The sequence below is a fragment of the Tupaia chinensis genome, unplaced genomic scaffold (genome assembly GCF_000334495.1).
Source record: "Tupaia chinensis unplaced genomic scaffold, TupChi_1.0 Scaffold000527_1, whole genome shotgun sequence".
Lineage (NCBI taxonomy): Eukaryota > Metazoa > Chordata > Mammalia > Scandentia > Tupaiidae > Tupaia > Tupaia belangeri.
This window is the reverse complement of record NW_006160040.1, coordinates 4,347,661-4,358,483: the sequence shown is the minus strand read 5'-3', so window position 1 is coordinate 4,358,483 and position 10,823 is coordinate 4,347,661. Positions and strand designations below refer to the sequence as shown.

The 10,823-nt window shown below is 39.0% G+C and overlaps 1 protein-coding gene across 1 annotated transcript in view; it reads right to left on the bottom strand.

Moving 5' to 3' along the window:
• ARMC2 (armadillo repeat containing 2) overlaps positions 1-10,823 on the bottom strand; it is a 140,667-nt gene that overhangs the window by 124,264 nt on the left and 5,580 nt on the right. The window contains exons 2-3 of the mRNA XM_006156963.2: positions 8,298-8,558; positions 5,288-5,360 (exon numbers count right to left, since the gene is read on the bottom strand). Coding sequence (XP_006157025.1) covers positions 5,288-5,360; positions 8,298-8,515 — 291 coding nt within the window. The 5' untranslated portion in view covers positions 8,516-8,558. The remainder of the gene's footprint in view (positions 1-5,287; positions 5,361-8,297; positions 8,559-10,823) is intronic.

Below are 10,823 nucleotides of genomic sequence, written 5' to 3'. Positions count from 1 at the left end.
TATCTGAGATGCAAAAAGTACTGAGATTCAACTGGCCAGGTCTTCCTCTGTTCTCTCTGCCGCTCCCGCTTCAGCTCCTTTTACCCACTCCCTCTGCTCCGTTACACTTCTCCTTATTCCTGCCTTTGTCCACGTAGTGGACAGAGTCAAAGTGCTCTTCAAAAGGTGAAGTGAAAATGAGGAAAGAAGGTAGAAAGGCAGTTGGCGCGAGGCCATTTTCAGAATTTTTTGATGAGGAATCCCGTATTTTAACTATCGTTAAAATGAAGTATACTTAAGACTCTTACGTAACCTGTAAAAAAAAAAAAAAAAAAAGGTCAAACTGCAGCCATCATTTTACTGAGCATGAGATTTTCTTGGACTGTTTTCTTTGAACATAGCAACCAACCTTCTGCAGTAAACAAATTTCATTTTTGTCATGCACAGAGGCAAATGCCAATATTGCCTTAGACTAGCACCTACTTCTGACAAGGACAGGTTAATTCCAGAAATAAAGAATATTTTAGGAAAGAGTAAGCCTAAATTGAGTGAGTCCCCCAAAACTACAGTAGGTTAAAGGCAGTATAGAGAGTCAGGTCACAGAAGTAAGACTGAACAGCCATGCTACAGTAAGGCAAAGCCACCGGGCTGCTAAACCAGGCCTTCATGCCATTAACAGGCTCAAAACCCAAGTGGTTTCCAAGGTTGTGATGCAAGAAGCCGAGTACCAACAACAGCTGGTAACTTATTTATTGCATGTTGGTTCCTGCTTACTATTCTGGGATCTTATTTTTGTCATGTGCAATATAAGAACAAGTATACTCTTCTTCACAGAGGAGTCTTATCAAATATACTGACACACGGGATATTTTAAAAATATATTTTGAGACAGTTGGATCATTTGAATATGGTCTATACATTTTTAAAAAATAATTATTTAATTTTATTTATTCATTTGTCTATTTTTAATTTGACCAGAGAGAGAGAGAGAGAGAGCAAGCAAGCTACCAGGTCCGGAGACTCAAACTGCGGTCAGCCATGAGGGAGTGTCTAGCGCCTTAACCACCACACCACCTGCTGGTCCCAAATATGATCTATATATCAAATGATATTATTGAGTAATGCTAATTTTCTGAATTATGATAGTGTTGTAGTTATACAGGAGACTGTCCTTGTTTGCGTGATATACACTTACATTTCTATGGATACAGTATCATAATATCTGCAACTTACTTTCATATGAATTCATCGAAAAGATACATACAAGAATACACATACAGGTGCAGTAATACAAACTGAGGGGCCAGCAGGTGGTGCTGTGGTTACATCACTGAACTCATACATGGCCGACTACGGTTCAAGTCCCAGACCATGGCTTGAAAATCATGCTAGGCATGTATGCATGTGTGCCCGAGATCCCAGGAGGAGATTGGAGGAGAAGGGATTGGCATGTGGCCATCTCCCCAGAGGATGATTTCTCACTTTCCCCCTCTGTGTCTCTTCCTCTCTCCCGAGTGAGCACATGTGCGCTAAGGCAAAAACCTCTAAACAAAACAAAACAAAACACTAAGAAGGAGCTTGACTAATGCCCCAATTCCATGAAAATCTGAGCAACTGGTATCATCAAATACTTTTGGTAGCAAAGACACAGGGGAGGGATGGCTAAAATGAGAAGGGTTGGCAGAAGTTCTGTGTAATTCCTATCTTCTCAAGTCCACGCAGTCAGACTCCTGCACTCAGGAGAAGATGAGTGGTTTATTCTCCACAGAGGGCAAAATAGAGTCTCTGACTGGGGTCACTAGGGTAAGTTCCCCTATTTCTGGGAGTCAAGGTACTTACTCTAAATTGAATATTTATGGGGACCAGCAGTTAACATAAGGGCTGTGTCACTGGACTCCCATGTAGTCGACATGGTTCGCGTCCCGAACCCAGTGGCTTAAAACTCATGCCCACCAGGCATGTGTGCATGCATGCCCAAGATCCCGAGAGGAGAATGGAGGAGAAGGAATTGCCGTGTGGCCCCCCTTGGGGGTGATTTCTCGCTTATCTGTCTTTCTCTGTCTGTTTGGCGAGTGCATGCGCCCTGTAGCAAAAACCTCTCCCCCCCCCAAAAAAAATGGAATATTTATGTATCAATTGAATATTTACACACTGATGCTAGGCACTCTTGCCTTCTTTCCCCACCTGCCTCCTGGAGGCTAGCAACCATCCTTTATCCTCTAGGACCAAGCCTGGAAGACACTTCTAGAGGGAATATGACTCGTCTATGAGAGTGCCCTAAAGATATTGCCACTGTGGGTGTCACCAACAACACAGCCCAGCCCAGTCCACACTCGAGAGCAGCCAAAAAAGCAGCATGAGGGATCAGAAGAGAGCCTCTAGTTTGAAAAACAGACAAAATAAACATAAAAATGCAACAGAGACTAACTATAAAGGGAAAGCTTAGTTAAAAAGTTAAGAACTCTCACAATTATATTTGGATAAGATGCCACAACCATGAAATAAAAACAGAAAAAAATAACTAAGAGCTTCTGGAAATTAAAAATGTAATAGCAGAAATAAAAGACACTCAATAAAGAGATCAGAAGATAAAGTGTCTTCCCAAAAAAGATGCAAAACAGATAAAATAAAAAGTACAGATCCAAGAGATACTATATCTGGATAATAAGTTCTAAAAAGAGCAGATAGGACAAAATCATGGGAACAACTATTAAAATGATTCAAGGACATTTCCCAGAGCGGAAGAGCACAAGAATCCACACTGAAAGGGCCTTTCAAATGCCCGGCATGATGGGTGACACTGCACTCACGTGGAGGCCCATTAGCTTGAAGTTTCAAAACATGGAGAACAATAAGAAAAACCCTACAAACTTTGTAAGAGGAAAAAACAGGAATCAAGGATTTAAATAATTTACTTCTCACACGTCCTTTCTCCCAAAACCATGGGGGGAACCAGCAGTTAGCGTAATGGTTATGTCGCTGGATTCCCACATAGTCGACCGCAGTTCGCGTCCCGGACCCGGTGGCTTAAAACTCACGCCAGGCGCGTGTGCGTGCGTGCCCAAGATCCCGAGAGGAGAATGGAGGAGAAGGGATTGTGGAGTGACCATCCCCCCTGGGGGGTGATTTCTCGCTTTCTGTCTCCCTGTCTCTCTCTGTCTGTCTGGCGAGCGCACGCACCCTGTAGTGAAAAACCTCTCGCCAAAAAAAAGAAACCATGGGAAGGAATGCTCCACCAACTCCTTAGTAAATCAAGAAAGAGAAGGACCTGAGATGCAGAAAACAGGAAGAGCCCGGCATGAAAGGAAGGAGCTGCCTCCTTGAGATGATGATGAAGGATGCTGGAGGAGAGCTGTGGAGAGTTCTCCAAGGAGTTCAACCAGTAGAATTTCTTATGAGCCTGAACATGAAAAGGAGAGTTCAACCACTGGGGAAGAGTTTGGGTTGAAATAGTAATAATACGAAACTTAAAAAGCAAGGCAATTGTTAACACTAGGGAAAACGAAAAGTGGAGCAGGGAAGGAGAAGTAATTATTATTACTCATCATTAATTTAAGGCCCAGCTATGAACAAGATTTACATAATAATGGTCAGAAAAAAAAAAACAACACAGATCTACCCTAAGTTATGTTCTGCTTATAATGGGAATAGAAAGCATAAGCTTGTAAAAGGAGATGAAAGAGCGGATAAGAGCTAAGTGTGTCTTCCTCAGTGGAAAGCCATTAGTAATTCCTCAACCTCAAGACAATGTTGTATTTAGATATCGAGATGTAAGTGCCAAAAGAATGTGTCAAGGAGTTTAAAATGAAAGCCACTGGGGAAAGAACAAGAAAGAATAAGGGGATGGAGTCAGCTAGGCTTTTGTTTTTGTTACAAATCTTTTGACTCTTATGTGTATATGTAGTATATATAATTTTAGAATAAATTACATACATAATTTTATATGTAACTATAAAAAATAAAATATGTATAACTATTTAAAAAGACAAAAAATATTGTGAAACATTCTGTTTATCAAGTTACTACAGATTAAGCATCCCTAATCTGAAAATCCAGATTAGAATTTTTTTTTCTAAAGCCCAAATCCTTCACAATCTGACAGCACTGACATGGCTCCACAAGGCTAGCATAAGAGGTGCCACAAGTAGAAAATTCTACACCTGACCTCACGTGATAGATGAAAGACATGACATTGCAATATGAAAATATTGTAGAAAATCGCCTTCAGGATCTGTGTACAAAGTATATAGAAACATAAATGATTTTTTAAAATAATGATTTATTTAATTACTTATTATTATTGAAGAATTATTTTTTTATTCATTGCTATTATTTTATTTTTAAATTTTTTTGAAATTGACCAGAAGGAGAGAGAGAGAAGGAAAGTGAGAAAATGAGCTGCCAGGTTCGGGACTCAAACCACGGTCAGTCATGTGGGTGTCCAGCCACCTTAACCACCACACCCCCTGCCAGCCCCTATTATTATTTTTTTTTCACATGAGTTTTGCCAGAGAAAGACATACACATACAAAAAAAGAAAAAGAGAGAGAGAGAGAGAGAGAGAGAAGGAGAGTAAAAAAGCAAGCTGCCAGGTCTGGATCTTGAACCATGGTTAGTCATGTGGGAAGTCCAGTGCCTTAACCACCATGCCACCTGCCAGCTCAAAATATAAATGATTTTTATGTTTAGTTTCTACCCCATTGCCAAGATATCTTCTATGTACATGCAAATATTCTAAAATTTGTTTGAAAATTGAAATCTGAAACACTTCTGGTTCTAAGAATTTTAGATGGTGAATACTTGATCTTTACATATTTTAAAAATTCTTCTTTATTATCAATCTATAGGTAAATACAGAGGTATATCAGATTTTTTTCTTTTTTTTAAGATAGAGATTTTTGGCTATAGGGCGCCTGTACTTGCCAATGAGTCAGAGAAACAGAAAGATAGAAAGCGAGAAATCACCCCCCATAGAAGATGGCCACACTGCAATCCCTTCTCCTCTGTTCTCCTCTCAGGATTTAGGGCATACACACACATGCACCTAGCATGAGTTTTAAGCCACTGGGTGCGAGACTCAAACCGCAGTTAACTACGTGGGAGTCTAGTGACGTAACCATTACTCCCTCTGCTGGGCCCAGTAGATATGAACTTGGCACTTGAAAACATTAAAAAATCTGCTCTCATATTAAATTTTTAGTACGTTTAGGGTTATGTGATAATTTTCTCAGCATATGTAAGTGCTGATTCCAAGCATTTTTTTTACCAACTTCGTTTCACAACACTGGTGGTAAAAGAAAGTACTCACCAGCTCTAGCGGGCTGAGACGTGTGCCAGAGATAGGCCTGGAATCAGATGACTCAAAACTGGACGCATGAAGGCTAGCATAAGAGATGGTGAAGAACGTTAGTTGGTGAAGACTTTATTTCTGGCATAGACTAGTTAACTCTAGCTGGTAAGCGAGCAGTAACATCCAAGTCATAATCCGTGAAGAAAGAGCAACTCAAAACCGTTCCAGCATTTGGCGCAGTGTGCTAGCACGCGCTGGTTCACACTACTGCCTGGCAGGCTGAAGTAGGAGGACCATGGCATAGTGAAACCCTGTCTAAAAGAGAGCTCAATCATTTCATTAAAACATTTCATTAACAAGTCTTTCTACTACTTTTAGAAAGATTAAAAAGATTGAATAATGGGAACCAGCAGTTAGCGTAATAGCTATGTCGCTGGACTCCCACATAGTCGACCGCGGTTCGTGTCCCGGACCCGGTGGCTTAAAACTCACGCCGGGCGCGTGTGCGTGCGTGCCCAAGATCCCGAGAGGAGAATGGAGGAGAAGGGATTGTGGCGTGACCATCTCCCCTGGGGAATGATTTCTCGCTTTCTGTCTCTATGTCTCTCTCTGTCTGTCTGGCGAGCGCACGTGCCCTATAGCGAAAACCTCTCAAAAAAAAAAAAAAAGATTGAATAATGAAAATAACCACATACAGTGACTTTAAAAAAAAGTTTTGTTCCTGTTACTTTATAAAGTTGGTAAGGCAGTTACTACTCTAACCATTTCATTCTAGTCTAACTTCCTGGATTCAAGGTCTGGAATTATCATTAAGAATCTTGTGGAACTGGCAGGTGGCATGGTGGTTAAGGGCACTGGACTCCCACATGAGAAACCACAGTTTGAGTCCCAGACCTGGCAACTTACTTACTTTCTCTCTCACTCACACTTTCTCACTTTCACTCTGTCCCTCTCTGATCAAATTAAAATAAATAAATAAAGTTAAATAAAATAATTCTTACCAAAAAAAAAAAAAAAGAATGTTGAACAAAAGTCAAACTTTAAAAAACAAGTATTAGGGGTCACCTGGTGGCATGGTGATTAGGGCACCACGTGGCTAACTGAAAGTCCTGGACCTGGAGGCTTGCTTTCTCACTTTCCCTTTCTCTCTCTTGTCTCTCTCTCTGACAATCACATGTGTCCTATAGCAAATTTTAAAATAATAATAAATAAAATGAAATAAATAGTTCTTAAAAAAAGTATCTTGAGATCAGTTAATGTAATTTATAACACAAACAGGTGAAAGAAGAAAAAAAATCACATGACTGTATCAAGAGATAGAGAAAAGGTATTTGATAAAATTTAATGCTAATCCATGATATATTAAAAAAAAAAAAAAGCTTCAGTAAGCCAGACATAGATACTCTTCGACTTCATAAAAAATAACTGCAAAAAACCTACTGTTAACAGGTCCTCAGAGAAAGCATGATGCATGTTTGCATAGAAAAATATGTCATCCCTTTTCCAACAATCCAATAGTTTATGGTGAGAAATCTTAGGCTGTTCCACCAAGGTGGGAAATAAGGATTTCCCTTTCACCATTGTTTTTCAATATCATACTAGAAATTCTAGCTAATGCAATAAGAGAAAAGAAAAGCAAAAAACAGATTGGAAAGAAAGCAATCCAACTGTCTTTATTTGCAGTGATATGATCATCCATGTAAACAGTCCTAAAGAAAGGTCCAATTAGCAATTATAGCAGGGCTGCAGGATGTAAAGTTAATACGAGAATCCAGAAACCCCCTAGAACGAATTAGCAGTGACAGCAGGGCTGCAGGATATAAGGTTAATATTGAAATCCAGTTGCTTTCCTGAATACCAGCAATGAGCAAAAGGAAAGTGAAATGAAAACACAATACCATTTACAGTAATACCCCCCAAAACAATACTTAGGTATTAACCTAACAAATTATTGTGTTGTCAGAAAAGTCAAGACATATTTTTCTGTTTTTCTATGCAAATATGCATCATGCCTTTCCTGAAAACCTAATATATACAAGATATATATGAAGAAAACTACAAAACTCAATGAAAGAACTAAATTAATGGAAAAGTATTCAACTGTTATGGATTATGAAGATTTAATATTGTCAAGATGTCCGTTTTTCTCACCTTGACCTATAGATTCAATGCAATTCCAATTAAAATTCTAGCAAGTAATTTTGTGGATATCAACAAACTGATTCTCAAGTTTACATGGAAGAGCAAAAGACTCACAATAGCCATCACAATATCAAGGAGAACAAAGCTGGAAGACTGACTCTATTTTAAGACTTACTGTAAAGCTACAGTAATCAAGATAGTGTGATATTGGCAAAAGAACAGGTAAACAGATCAATGGAACAGAATAGAGAGCCCAGAAATATACCACGTAAGTTAACCGATCTTTGACAAAAGAGCAAAGGCAATAAATAAGACAATACTATTAAGTGCTAAAAAGAAATAAACTATCAGCCAGGAAAAATCGTGGAGAAAAATTAAATGCATATTATTAAGGGAGAGAATGTGTTTGCAAAGGCAATGTGCTGTGTGCTTCCAACTGTGACATTTTGGAAAGGCAGAACTGCAGAGATAGCAAGAAGATCAGACTGCGGAAAGGAGGAAAAATGGGCAGAGCACAGGATTTTTAGCAGGGAAACTACTCTGTATGATGCTGAAATAGTGGATACGGGTCATTATATATTTGTCCAAACACGGAATGTCCAACATCAAGAGTGAATCCTAATATCACCTACGAGGTTTGGGTGAGGATGTGTCAGTACAGGGTCATCGGAGGTAACAAACACACCACTCTGGGGCAGGGGGTTGATGATGGAGGGGCTGTGTGTGTGCAAGGGCAGGGTTTGTAGGAAAATCTCTGAACCGTCCTCAATTTTGCTGTGACTCTAAAACTGTGCAAAAAAAAATTAAGCCTATGTAAGAAACCAACTATTCCTAACTAGAAATTACTAGAATATCTGAGTGTACATGAAAGTGAAGAGTCATATACCTGAAAGAGGAGGGAGGTCTATTTTCTGGTGTTCTTGAAGATGCAGGTCCAAACAATTTTCTTTGGTCTTCCTGCGGGGTGAAAGGCCTTTGGGTTCGAACTGTCCTTAACGCATTTCGTGCTTCGTTGATGATTTCCACGCTGGTCTTCTGCTTGGATATGGAGGGTCGATAAAATGGATCCAGTTTTTCTAACTTTTTATCATTTGGAGACAACATCTTTCCTTCTAAAGTAAAACGTTCCTCAGGTAGTCACCACACCCTACAATTACATAATACCAAAAAAAAAGAAGAAGAAAAATCAACAATTTTTATCCAGTACTTTAGAAAGAAGTGCTTATACCCATGAATATATTAAGCCATTCCTCTTTGTTAAACTTGAAAAAAAAAAAAGTAAATGATGTTTAATTAAGAATTCACAAAACAGGGCTGGCCAGGTGGCACAGGCAACAATTCAGTGCTCAAGTGATACTGGATCAATATGACAGGTTGTGGGTTCAGTTCCCCTGTCCACCTGTATGTGCCCATGATCATTTATTATTATTATTATTATTATTATTTTTATTTTTATTATTATTATTTTAAGAGAGTTTTTTGCTATAGGGTGCATGTGCTCACTAGAAAGACAGAGAGACAGAAAGAGAGAAATTGCCCCCCAGGGGGATGGCCACTCCTCAATCCCTTCTCATTCATTCTCCTCTCAGGATCTTGGGCAGGCACACACACGTGCCCAGCATAAGTTTAAGCCACCGGGTCTGGGACTCAAACTCAGTCAACTACGTGGGAGTCCAGCAACATAACTATTATGCCATCTGCTGGGCCCCCCATGATCTTGACTGGTTGGGAAGGCTGGCGGGGGGGGGGAATCATGCGTGAGACACTGTTGGAGGTGCTCGTCTCTTCCTCTCACATGAAAAAAAATTAACTTTAAGAATAATTTTTTAAAGAAAAAAAGACTAGCAAAAAAACTAAAGAAAAAATTTTAAAATTCACCAAGCAGTAACAAGATAAGAATAGAAAAACAGTTCTCAAAAATATAGGTTGCACAGTTGTTTTTATACACAACTGAGGGAAAAGATATGCAGGAAAGAAATCCAGGACAAAAGCTAAACCTGAAGAGGAAGAAGATAAATATAACTCATAAAAGAAGACAGAAGAGGAAGAGAGAATCGTCTGAAACTCCTCAACCCACAAAAAAAAAAGCACTGCAGGTTCTGCTAAAAATTTTTAACAGAAGTTTTCTTTCCTTCTCCACTGCCCTCCACACAAAACATGAGTACAAGGTTAAATTTTAGACAGATGGGGCCTAGTTCCAAACATTTGCTTTTACAACAAACCCCCAAAATTGGTTCAATCCCATGTTTCTACATGATCTGAGTGAACTGATTCAAATCACCTTCAAATTGAGATAATGTTTTAGATGAGTAAATATCACATATCAATACTGAATGATCCTTTCCCCACCTTCCTTCCTCGAATGCAGACACTTCTCACATATTGATGTGCCCCAGGGAGATTTTAAAAACTTTATTCTAATTAGTATATGGTACTAAGTATTCATTTCTTTAAAAATCAAAATGAAACAAAACAAAAAAAATCCTTTAACCCCACAATCTCATATCTCTAGAGAGGCAGAAGTTTATAAATTAGTCACATATTTTTGTTGTCCAATTTTAGAACAATTTCCATAAAAAAGGAAGTTGTTTTGTAACATTATGGCCAAGGAAACCAAAAAGACTCTATTTCTGTGAATAGAATCAATAGGTGATTGCACAGACATGTAAAAACTTACTATATTTCACTATATTATGATTCTATACATTGAGTTGCTACATAACAACAGACCGTAAGAACATTTGTTTAGTTCTATCCAGATCCCCCCACCCTAGGAATTTCTGGGGGAAAATAAGATAAAAACTACAAACAATACATCAATCTTTTCATATGGAGATGCCAGGTGTTGCGTTAAAACAGTAAAAAGTTGCTAAGTAAGTGATTGATAAGGATTTTAAATTTAGGCAAGATCTCTAAAATTATGTACAGTAATACAACTACCAAAAATGTCTTCATTCTGGGGCTGGCAAGTGGCATGGTGGTTAAAGGCGCTAGACGTCCACAAGGCCGACCACAGTTCAAGTCTCGGACCTGGTGGCTTGCTTTCTCACTTCCTCTCTCTCTGTCTCTCTCTGACCAAACTGGAAAATAATAATGATAATAAAAATAAATAAAGTTAAATAAAATAATTCTTTTTTTAAAAAAATCTTCATTCTAATACTTCTGATATAATTGGCTCTTTATTTAAAAAAAAAACTCAAGGCCAGCAGATGGAGTAGTGGTCATGTAGCTGGATTCCCATATGTCCAAACACAGTTCAAGACCCAGACTGAGTAGCTTGAAAATCACTCCAGGCATGTGTGCATGCATGCCCAAGATCCCAGGAGGAGAATGGATTGTGGTGTGGCCATCCCCCCAGAAGCGATTTCTCACTTTCCCTTTCACTGTCTCTATGTCCCCCCCCACCACCCAG